This window comes from Eschrichtius robustus, chromosome 7 (genome assembly GCF_028021215.1).
Source record: "Eschrichtius robustus isolate mEscRob2 chromosome 7, mEscRob2.pri, whole genome shotgun sequence".
Classification (NCBI taxonomy): domain Eukaryota; kingdom Metazoa; phylum Chordata; class Mammalia; order Artiodactyla; family Eschrichtiidae; genus Eschrichtius; species Eschrichtius robustus.
In genome coordinates this window covers 106238127-106250567 of record NC_090830.1, presented here as the reverse complement: position 1 = coordinate 106250567, position 12441 = coordinate 106238127, and the positions used below count along the sequence as shown (strand labels likewise).

General features: G+C 42.9%; 1 protein-coding gene across 9 annotated transcripts in view; it reads right to left on the bottom strand.

Annotated features, from left to right (window-relative positions):
* Nucleotides 1–12441, bottom strand: part of PLCE1 (phospholipase C epsilon 1) — a 311916-nt gene that overhangs the window by 16482 nt on the left and 282993 nt on the right. For 7 of the 9 annotated variants that reach the window (XR_011074510.1, XM_068548222.1, XM_068548228.1 and 4 more), the window contains 4 exons: nucleotides 9557–9688; nucleotides 8165–8455; nucleotides 3310–3473; nucleotides 1363–1624 (listed from right to left, as the gene is read on the bottom strand). Coding sequence is in view for 8 of the 9 variants with exons in the window: in XM_068548222.1 (XP_068404323.1) it covers nucleotides 1363–1624; nucleotides 3310–3473; nucleotides 8165–8455; nucleotides 9557–9688 (849 nt within the window). In the remaining variant the exon portion in view is untranslated. Of the gene's footprint in view, nucleotides 1–1362; nucleotides 1625–2568; nucleotides 2641–3309; nucleotides 3474–8164; nucleotides 8456–9556; nucleotides 9689–12441 lie in introns of those variants that run through there. The other 2 variants (XM_068548230.1, XM_068548229.1) reach the window with 2 other exon arrangements.

Sequence of the window (12441 nt, the reverse complement as noted above, 5' to 3'; positions counted from 1 at the left end):
AACTATTTTGAAGAGATGGAAAAAAGGATAATTTAAAAAAAGTTTTTGCTTCTCTGTACTTTGTCATATTTCTGTAATAACTGTGATGAACTGAATGGTGTCCTCCTAAAATTCGTATGTTGAAGCCCTAACCCCCATTACCTCAGAATGTGACTGTCTCTGGAGATAGGGTCTTTAAAGAGGTGATGGGGTTAAAATGGGTCATTAGGGTGGGTCCTAATCCAATATGACCAGCGTCCTTATAAGAAGAGGGGACTGGAGGGCAGACACGGAGAAACACCAGATGCTGTGCACACAGACCAAGGGATGGCCCCGTGAGGACACAAGGAGAAGGTGGCCATCTGCAAGCCAAGGAGAGAGGCCTCAGAAGAAAGCAAACTTGCTGAAACCTTGATCTTGGGCTTCTAGCCTTCAAAACTGACAAAGTAAACCTCTGTTGTTTAAGCCACCCAGTCTGTGGTATTTTGTTACACAGCCCTAGCTGACTAACACAGTGACCATGTACTACTCACACAATGGAGAAGAGAAACAAGGAAAAACCAAAGAGTAGGAGACTGTAACATGTTGGTGGTGCTCAAAGGCTGGCAGAGTATGGCTGTGGGAGGAAGTATGTCCTGGAAACTTGGTACTCAAAGGAGGTCAGCAAAGTCAGCATCCCTGGAGCTTGTTAGAAAGGCAGAATCTCAAGCCCCAGGCCCACAGCATCAGGGTCTGTATTTTATTACTAAGAGCCTGGTGACTCAACTGCACATCAAAGTTTGAGAAGCAGTGCACAGACATTCTGGACAGGTGCGACAAGCTGACGTTTCCCCCAAGGGCCATGGCAAAGCCCACATGCCGCAAGCCAGCAGCTCTGGCCTTTGCTCAGAATTCTCCACCTTCCCTGCTCTGCACCCAAACCCACCCCCGGCTTCTGACACTGGACTCCCACCAGGCACCAACTCCAACCTCGTCCCACTCATGCCACAGCACACCCCAACTCTCCCTGTTCTCGGTTTCCTCTCCTCACGTCAGTCTCTGCTTTAAACATGCCAGGGGTGCAGTGGGCGCTATCTGGGGAGGGATGTATGGGGACAAGAGCACAACAACTGCCGCTCCCAACATCAGCAACAGTGGGAGAGGCTGCACTTCATAACAGACGTTGTCAATAACTTTGGATTTTAGGATAACGTAAAAGAAAAACGTCTTTTGAGACATGCTCAAACAGTGTTCAAACTTGTATTATTTGCTTCTGCCTCTTATTTTAACTTTTTAATGTGAAAATTGCAAACATATACAGAAGTAGAGAGAAGCGTGTAATGAACCCCGGGGCATCCATTGCTCAGCTACAATGATTATGAACTTTTGACAATTTGATTCTACCTCGCTTTAGAGCCTTGAGGGGGATGATTCTCTGAGCAGTTACCACCGAGCTGTTGTTCTCCACGACGGCAAAACGAAGAAATAGGAGATCTTCAAAGTGAACCCGGAAGAGGAACTGTTCATTCCACATGGGGTTCAGAGTATTGCGGTGGATGGGCTTCGTGCGGAAGTGGCAGCTATCCAGGGCCATGCCCAGGACGTCGACCTCTATACACGGGCTTCCCGTGCTGTTACTCGGGCACACGTTCTGCCCAGAGACAATCTGAGGAGGAAAAAGGATCAGAGTCACTGAAGATGCGAAAGAGACAGAGGTCACCTCTGAGCCTCATCGCTTTCCTCCACAAAGAAAGACAAAGAACCCTCTGGAATGGACCAGGTGAATGATTAATAAGGCTGCTAAAAAAAGAGAAGTTATCATAATCAGGTAATTGCATGACTGGAATCATGGTAAAACCTATTTTGTCAACAGCACTCACCTAACTATAACCTTTCAACTGTCAACATGTTCAAATATCTTCAAAAACCATGTAATTAAGATGAAATTAAGTTTGTCAAGAAGTTGGGAAAAAAGAAGACCTTATATATGAAACCACAAATGTGTTACTTACGTTCTGTTCAAAGTGTTTTAGGTGTATCTTTTACAACTTCAAAAATTTTTTCTTGAATAGTTAGGTTCTGGAGCAAGTCACAGGGAATGTTGTTAAAAATTCATAGCCTTCTGTCAACATGAAGCTATACTCAAGTCTAGTGAAAATGGTCACACAGAAAAGGAGCTACTGCTCTACTGTCTTAGGGAAAGAGAAAAAGCAGTTTGGTGGTAGGAAAATCTCTGAGTTGGGATCTCCCAGGGTTTTGAGGTGTTGTGAACAGAGGCTGCTTGGCATTCCTCCTTTGGAGGGAAACAGATGAGATCTAGAGATGGATGGAGGGATAACTTCATCGCTCTCCGTCTTTTCTATCACCCATTCAGCGTTTTTTTTTTTCCTCAGCTAAGAGGGAGGGAGAGAAGCTGGAAATAAAAATGAGTAATGAGCTACCAGGACTCTGATGTTAAGGGCAGTCTGTGGAGTTTTGACAGTTAGTTAATTAGGCAATAAAAGGAATAAGGAAAGGCCAGGAATGACAAAGGTTAAACTGTAAGGAGGAAAGATATTTAATTGATTTGTATACTGATGCCTGTTTTACCTTTTATAAGAGCTTGTTAGAGTTTAAGATGACCTGCTCTAAGAAAGAGCTCAGCTTTTATGGGATGCACTGAGAGTTATGATTCTGAGGGCCCTGGAAGACAGAATTACCATCATCAGTATGGAGGTGGTAGCAGGGAGCTCGTAACTCCACCTACTGGGCTCTAGCGAATACAGCGCCTGGTGACTGCATACCTAGACCTCAGCCGCTGCTTTCTGAGAAGTAAAGAAATTCTTTTGGGAACTAAATCTGCACCAACAAAATTGTGACATGAGAGTTTTGTAACGCCTTGAGTTCAAAAGGCATTACACCTTACAATCCCAATAGAATATAGGAAGGGCGGGCTTCCCTGGTGGCGCAGTGGTTAAGAATCCGCCTGCCGGTGCAGGGGACACGGGTTCGAGCCCTGGTCCAGGAAGATCCCACATGCCGCGGAGCAACTAAGCCCGTACGCCACAACCACTGAGCCTGCTCTCTAGAGCCCGCGAGCCACAACTACTGAGCCCGCATGTTGCAACTACTGAAGCCCGTGTGCCTAGAGCCCATGCTCTGCAACAAGAGGAGCCACTGCAATGAGAAGCCCGCGCACCGCAATGAAGAGCAGCCCCCGCTCGCCGCAACTAGAGCCTGCGTGCAGCAACGAAGACCCAACGCAGCCATAAATAAATAAATAAAAAATAAATAAATTTATTAAAAAAAAGAATATAGGAAGGGCTTAAACACCTTCCTATATTCTATTGGGACCATCAGGGCCAGACTTACAGTTAAAGAATAGACGGCAGACTCCATGTTGTCCAGGTCTCTTTCCAAGGGAGAAAACTTCTGATACATGGGACAGTTCTTGTCCCACAGAACTGGGGGTTTCAGAACATAACCACAGCCACCGTTGGCCTCAAACATGGCAGCATTTAAATGTAAAGGGAGATCTGCAAAACAGTCAACATCACTTGTTACTTTGTCACTAAAGTGTCATCTTACAAATTGACTTTTTCGATTTCCCTAAGCTTAAGCAGGAAGAAGAGAGAACCATCCACTCACTCCATAGATTGAGTGCCTACTATGTGCCAGCCCGTGTTAGGCACCAGAGATACAGCAGGAAAAAAGACACAAAATCCCCATCTTCATGGAGCTCACTGTCTATGCGATATGCCCCATGTTCCCACTCCAACCCAGGAGCCACTTAAAAACTCCTGCCACTTAAAAACTCCTTTTGCAAATTAAAATTTACAACATCCTTCCAAAAAATAATCTTTGAAATACCTCATTTTATACTGAATTTTAGAAAGGCATAATGGCATTTTCTTATCCCTAAACACCAAACCATGAAGACAATTGTACAACCAATTCTTGCTCTTTCAAACATAAGATAAAATCTTAAGAATCCAGGAATGATCAGGAGAAGAGCCAGAGAAACATATCTTTTTCTTGAAATTTCAATTTCAACTCATAAATCATAGTGTTTCTACCTCTATTTTTAAACTGTAGTTAAATATGAAAAAAAAAATCATTATCACATGTGATTCACATTATGTCCACAATCCCCTCCATAGTACACTCTGGGAACCCTCACAACAGCTTCCAGTCTTCTGTGGCCAAATTTTATTTGGCAGAGTTGTTTGATGAACGGTTGGATCCCTGCACGGATTTTGGGCTCTTACACACTCAAATGCTCATCTGATGGCACAAGTCTGTAGAAAAGTTGCATTCCAAATGAGCAAAAAGTTTATGAGACACACCTGACGAATGTTCCCTCTGATAGATTCCTTCCATGTGCAGAATGAACTCTGATACATGGACCAACATCAAGGAAAAGTGTGCTAAATGAGCACCACAGAGCAATGAGAAGTTGGCCTCTCGTCATCTCGTGTGTGAAATTTTTCCCCATACGTGGGGTTGGCTGGGATTGTGTGCAGGAATTTCTAGGGTCAGATGTCTTAGACACATATCAAAGCTCCTTGGACCTCCATCTCCTTATCTACAAAATTAGTGCATTGGACCCCACCTCTCAGACCCCTTCCAGCCCCAATGTGACTGATTCATTGAGGCCAATTGTCTTGCCTGCAGTGGGAGAAAATTCTCTTCCCAGGCTGCTGTGTGACAGAGGAATGTAGATGTGGGCGGAGGATGGTTCAAAGAGTGAAGCAAAGTAGCTCAGGAAGAGTTGGTAAGTAAGAAATGGATACACAGTATATTGCTAAAAAAATTACAGCAGCTCACACTTACTGCACTCTTACTATGTATCAAGCCCCATTCTAAGAACTGGTGTGTGTTAGTGCCTCCCAATAACACATGAGGTAGATTCTTTTAGTATTCTCATTTTTATAGATGAAGAAACTGAGGCACAAGAAGTGAAAAAGCCCAAGGCACATAGCTAGTAAGAGGTAAATGTTAAGGTTCGAACCCAGACAGCCTGACCCACAGTTCCTAATCTTAACTACCGAGCCATTTAATGTACATCTCACAGGGGTGTCATAAAAATAAGTGAGGTCATGTGCAAAAATCCCTACCCCAGCATTTGGCACATAGAAGGTGCTCGATAAACAGTAGGTATTAAATTATGATTATGATGTCAACACTCATTTGGGTTTGAAGTCTGATTTCATTAGCACTGTGTCTGTCTTTGTAGCTTTCCAAAACTTCAAAGCACTTTTGCTTAACTAAAATCTCTTTTGATGATTTGGTATGTAACACAGAACCGCATGGAGCTGCTCAGTTTGGAGTAAAGGTGGGACCTTAAATCTCGCCCTCCTACTGCCCCCTATAGGTGGTCCCAGAACTTCATCTAGGGCTATAGTTTTAAAACCTCTGTTTTAACCAAGTGAAAGAATGTGCATAGCTCTATGTAACCCCATCACCCCTCTCAGTCAGTGCACGGGATGGCAGATCAAGCAAATCCTTATCTTTATGTCCTTCTATTCATTTAAAAACCTGTATTAAGTGGAAACCATTCTCATAATCATTATCCCTATATTTTGAGGCTGGAAAAGTCATCAGAAAGGGTGTGACAATCATTCAGGAAAGCGTAATAAATATTAATAGAAGTTTTCCTTTTGAGTGGGGCTGCATTTCTACATATTTGTAGGTCCTGGGACATGAGGCAGGAATCATTCTGCCCCAGATGGAAAGAACTTTGAGGGGCTGTTGCCTGCAATAACCAGGGTCTGCATACTAGACTCAAGTCAGTTTCCAAACTCAAGAGTTGGTTTTAATGAGTGTAGACCTGAGCTATTTCTGGTTCCAGATCACTGCAGACCTTCTTGGAGTTGATGGAGCCATTAGAGGTCTTGGGAAGAGATGACCCTAAGTCCATGGACACTGCTTTGGGGCACTGGGGTCCCCTGAAATTCAGGAAGTGTAAGGCAGATGACCCATGGAATATATCTGGAGGCTAGAGGGGCACTGGGAGGGGGTTCTTTGTTATTTGGTTGGGATGCTTCATGGAAAATCAAGCACTCCTTAACCCAGGAATTCTTTTTCAAAAATTAAAAAATAGTGATTCCAACGTTGACTCTTCTCTCTCTATTTGGACTTGAAATTCACATAGCAATACCTAGAAGAGATCTGGACTCAAAATCAAGAACTATAGGTTCACACTGCAGTGGGGCTCATTGAGACAATCTGTTAGCTCAGTGCAACATGCATTTATTGAGCATCTACCGTGTGCAAGGGACTGACCGGGCTCTACCCCAGTGTGCAGGAATGAAGACCATTTTTACAGATGAACACACTGAAACTGCATGTAGCATGAGCTTTGCCCAGCGTGGGAGATTTTTAATCATTGCTTGCTGCATAGAATCAAGAGAGGTTATATGGCAGCACTCCCTCCTGAGTTGGAAGATTATGTAGAGAAACCTGAGGATGAATCACACAACACAGCCTCCCGCCCCACCACGAGCGGTGCAACGGGAACATGCACTCCGGCTTGATTTGGGAAAGAGACAGAGCCTTCAGGGATGAGTGGAGGCCAAGGTGCAGCCTCAGTGTGTGCTTCCAGACCACAGAGAGGCCCAAGGAGGGGCAATACCCGTGTCCCCTTCAGCTGTGGCTCCCTCTGCCATCAGTGGAGCCAGTGTGTCTGCGCCAGCCTAGGCACTTCAGGAGAAAGGACACGTCCCAAACCAAGTGCATTTCCATTTCCTTGAGAAAACCATTTTGCTAGTTATTTCAGTTCACTTAAAATATTTCAGTATCATCTCCACCAAGGGCAACAGTGGACATGGGGCTATAGACAGGGCCAGAGATATAAACCCACAAGCCACTTGGGACAGATTGAAAATAAATTTTTACAGCTTTTAAAATATTTCACTATTATTTCCACTTGCGAGTCCAAATCATACTGTTTTCATAACTTATCAAAAGCACTTAATGGTAGCTAACGTTTGTGGAATGCTGTCTGTGCTCCAGGCATTATGCTAAGTATGGTATTTCACCTGCATTATCTTACTCAATTTCAGTTGAAAGAAGCAAATATAACAAAGGCAAGAAAATATGACTGATGTCTCTAACCGGGGTCAGCCACAAATGGGCTCTGGTGGTGCCAGGGCCAGGTGGCTAGCTGGTCCCAGAGCTACAACTGTGGTTTGACCTTGGCTGCAGACAGGGCTAAGCTGTGGTCGATGGGCCAGCACAGTTGGTTAGGATCTGATTCAGTTCACGTGAGAGGAAGGAGAAGGCTGCTTGATTGTTCAAAGAGAAGACTCTGGTTTTTGAATGAGCTTCTAGGAAACGTTCCTCATCTGCTCTTTCCTCATCTGCTGTAGCTCCCCACCTCTCACCACGTCTAAGTGGAACCAAAACACTTTATTCTCTAAACTCCCAGAGTCCTTGAATTTATTATTATAAGTCATACTGTGATTTTGAGCCACTTAATTGCTCTATGTCTTGGTTTGCTCATCTGAAAAATGGGGATCATAAAGGTACCCACTTCTTAGAGTTGTTTCAAAGGTTAAATGAGAAAATAGGGGTCAAGAATTGAGATGGTGCCTGGTGCACAGTGAACATGCAATAAAAGGTAGCTTGTACTCTGGAGTTTTTGGCCTCATCCGTTACCTCAGGACAGTGGAGAAGCAGGAACACTACTTTCTCGGTTCATGTAATTCACAGACTTGCTTCCTTTGTGTCAGCTGCTCTTAGCGTGCTGACCATTAATCTCCATCTCAATCTCAAAGGGATGAGGAGAAGCTAAAATGGTATTAACTTGCAAAGTGTTTCGAGAGACCCTACTTTTTCACTGCAAGAGCAAGACATTAGCAAGACAGTTACTAAGGGGTGTTAGGAACTCTCTACCCCAACAGGTCTTTAAAAACAAACTGGACACAGCCCTGTCAAGAACAGTCTTATGTTTGAAAAGTGCTTTAAAAAGGGGGCAGAACCAGGCGACTAATAGGGGCTCCTTGAAGGTTCTTTTCTATTGCCTTAACTCTGGAAAGTCAAGAGCACAGTTCAGTATCGAATTCACTTCTGTTCTCTGTCATCTGTAATTTTACCCTCACATAGGCCTCCGTTGGGAATCTTGCCCCCTTTGAAACATGTTTTTTGTTGAACTATGTTTGCTGAGATATAAGACGCGAAGGAGCGAGGGGAGGGGGCACCCTTCCGGGTGAAGCAGGCCCATTACCATCTGTCTGGTAGTTGAGTGCCACGAGCTGTATCCCATGGAGCCAGAAGAGGAGGGGGCTGGGGTTGGATGAGTCGATGCGGGTGGCAGCCGGATACGTCCTCAGCAGCTGGCAGGCAGTGTGCTGGATCAGTTTCTGAGAATACCTGCGACACAGACGTTTGGCGGCATTTTCATTCAGCGAGGAGATGTGGTAGCATTTGGGAGTTCTAATGATCGCGCTGAGGGACGTGGTTGGGTTGACAGAGGAAGGTGAGTCCTCCCAGGCCTGTCGCATTCCTTCACAGGAATCTAAACCCCCCAAAGATTAGCCTCAGATTAGTGCAGAAAACTTTAAATATTTTAGCAAGAGAAACCTGAACAACACCCCAGGAAACAATCACAACACATCGCACGTCAGAATACATCTTGAGTGTTACTTGCGAGCGAGTCCACCACCTTGAGACGAAATGATAGCTATCGAGGGTATGCCTTTCTACTTGCTAGATGGGATGCTAGCCGTTCAAGGGTCAAAAAATAATAAAGCCAATTAGACCTTCCCCCAAAAAGGGACAGCTAAAATGAGGGCAGCAACACCTTTTTAAATTAAAAGCCTGAAAGTCCTTTGCCTCAGTACCTCATCTGTCCTGTGGATATATTTGCATAAATACACAACAGTATACGTACAAGGGTGTTCAATCTAGCAGTGTTTTTTATAGCAAGAAAAAAAAAAAAAAGCAACAAAACACCCGGGAAGCAACCCAAAAGTTCCACCAGCGAGGAAGCGGTTAAATAAATGCATTCCACACAATGGAATGCCACAGGGGCAATAAGGAGAAGGTAGATTATATGTACAGAAAGCTATGTGGAAAGTTACAGCAAGTATAAAAGTTATACAAGTTATGTTCAGTTATATCCCATTTGGATTATCTTAAAAAGGATCTTATTTTTCTTGAACTAAACACAATAAACTTAACAGTGGTTACCTCTGGGGAATAGAACTGGGACATTGTGAGTGGAAAGGAACTTTAATAATACTCTGTATTGTTTGAGTTTTTTAACTATGAAAATTTATTACTTTGACAATAAAAAGTAATTAGAGATAAAATGAATATATCTTCTGGAGTTATAATGGTGAAGAGTGCAGTTCCAAGAACCACTAGAAGGTTCCAAGGTGGCTCCAATTTTTATTTTTGAGGCAAACACTGTTAGAACACCTTCAGTGAAATGCTATTTTTTAGGAAGTTAAGGGGGTAATTTTGTAATTTAAAAAATATTTATACCACACTTAGATAACATGAACATTCATGAAAATAAAAAAAGATTTAAAAAGTTCCAGGGAAGTGCTTAGTGAAATACTGGAATCCTCCAGCATGCAGATTCAAGTAAAATACTGTTAGAAGGTGACTTTACTTTTTCCAGATGTTTTGTTAAATGATGCTGTCTCCCCGGGGCTCATTCTGCCCGGATTGTTGCCAAAAATGGACTTCCTGCTTTTCCTTTCTTTTCCTCTGCTAGAGCCAGATGCATTTAGAGTTGACAGGCCTGTTCCCATAAAATGAAGATAAATAAGCCAAAAACTACAAGCAAGGGAACTCAACATTTTCCATCCCTGTTAATGTTTGTTTTGAAGTCCTACTATTCCCTTGTAACCCAGTACAGAAGACCTACTAGCATTTTTAGCACCGTTAATGATAGCATTGCAGGCAATGATAGCAAAGTTTTTATCTCTGTTGGCAAATGTGACAAGGCCTGCATGATTATTACAGGACGACCACAGATCACACTCACACCCATCTGATTGTACACCAGAAAGATTTCGAAAAATTGCGTGAAAAGAAAGGGCTCCAGAACCTAATCACGCAGTTTGGAGAGATGAAAGAATGGCCAAGAGCCTGAGCGGTAGCATCATAATTGTCTAGGATCAATTCCTTCCCGAATGAGCTTTGACTTAACATCTGCCTTCTTGATTCCTCAGTTTTCTTATCTACAAAATGGGTGCAATGATAGGAACTCACTCACAGGGTTAATCTGAGGATTGAATGGGAAACAGATTATGATGGTAATCATGTTTCATGGCTTCTCTTTCTCTCTTCTGGTCCAACCACTCCCTGAATCCTTCCTGCCTGTCACAGTGCCCGGGCGCAGTGGGAACTTCACAGATATTTGCTGAATGAGGAAATGAATGCACACCATGCAGACCTGGCTCCAGGGCAGGACGTGTAATTTAAAGGCACCAGTGCCTCCAAACCATTCCCACTGTCTACAATTGTACCATTAGAGAGTATTTCCTTTAGCTGAAACAGCATTCGGGGGGCCACTTTGAGATGAAAATTTATCTTCCAAGAACATCATCAGAGAAGACAGGATAAAGTAGTGTTTAATAAGAGTGTAGACTCCGGTGTTTAAACCCTGTTCCCTGCGATGCGACCTCACACAAATTACTTAACCTCTCTGACCACTTCTTCATCTCCAAAAGGGTCATGGTTAGGATTAAATAAGATAATGTATATCCGCATACTTAATAGAGTGTTCTGTTCAGAGAAAATGCTCAGTACACAGCAGCTGTGGGGCTTCTACATTTTTTTTTCTCTGAAGTATCCAAAACTGCAAAGATGCACAAACTTGGACTAGTGAATTCTTATGCTTTACCTTAAAACTTTATGTGAATTTTGCCCTCTACACAATGATCTAACAATGGATTTTCTCCCGAGTAAAAGAGACGAGGGGTCAGAGTGAGGGGCCATGTTCATTCTGGGGTTTTTGCACACACCCCGGCACATGTTGACATCCTCCAGGGGTATGTGGGCCCTCCTGTGAGGAGCCTGGGCATTCTCTGGGGTGGGGTGAGCACGTAAGGAAACAAGGGCTGGGTGATAAAGAAAGGGGAAGGAATCTGGAGAGGCCCAGAGAAGTAATTGAAGGAGCAACAAAGAACCTTCATCTCCCCTGCTGGTCTGTTCACCAATGAAAATGACAATAGCCATTTCGAGACAGCCAACTATTTTCCAGATAGTGTGCTAATCACATTGCGTACCTTATCGCTACTTTTTACAATAACCCTGCAAGTTAGCACTGTTGTGCCTCTTTCACAGGTAGGGAATCCGAAGTGCAGAGAAGTTATAGAACTGTCCTGGCCAAGCTCACTGAGTAGTGGAGCCCTGCCACTGAAGCAGGTCTGTGATCTTGGGGAAGTTACTTTACTTCTGGGGAAGGTCGTACCCATGATCTTCATGGTGCCTCACTGCTCGGAAGAGTTTTTTGCATGTGGCTCCTTGGAAGGGACTTGGGATGGTGAAAGGTGAGATGCATTGAAATTGATAACGTACCAAAATTAAAATCAACAGTGTAGCAAAATGAACATTTTTTTATTATTGTAATTCATATAATTTATTAAGTTACGGCTCAAGAAAATGAACACTTTATGGTATTTTCCTCCTGAGCATCAAAACTAATCATAATGACAATAAATATTTAGAAGGTATTACGACAATGATTCTGGTAATACAATTTAGTCATTTTGAGAAAGAAAATAAATTTGGGGAAAGAAAAATGTAAGAAACTTCAATTACTAAAAAAATATATTAGAATATAGTATACCTATAAAGAATGTGTGTTATATAAACACTTAAAAAAAACAGCATACTTGGAATTTTAAAAATAAGTCAAACAACCCCATGCTTCGCCTGTGCCTCAAGTCAAAAGCTAGACCAAATGACGTTTTGACCCTTCCACAATTCTCTACCTGTACAGAAACTTTATCTCTCACAGTGACTTCAAATATCTCTTGGAATTTGTGCTCTTTGTTTACTCAGTGCTTGAGAGGAAAAGACAAAGCCAGAGGAATGGTTTGGGTGCAGTGGCAGCTGAATTTATAAAGAACAAGAGATGCAGTGAGTATGATTCTTGGATGGAGTGGTCTTCACATCTGTTACTGTGATGAAGGACATGCAGGCCACGAGGCTCTTTGACAGTGAAAGGATTTTACCCCATGATAAGAACAATTTTACCAGCTGCAGATATGGTCATACTGTACTTATGAGACAGAAAGTCAGGATCTGTGAAACTAAACCTACATAGCTAAGGTCTTGCATTTCTTTGAAATCTTTGCTTGCTACTTATTTATTCTCATCCTCCTCAACAGAATTTGCTAGTAGATAAGCAGTAGCAGCTGCCAAAAGTTTAAAAACAGTTTATGGGAGAAAACTTAAAAATCGAGACAGTTCCATCTATGATTTTTTTCCCCCTTCTGGTGTGTGAAGAGACCACTTGTTACCTAGTTTTTCAATAGTCCAGGA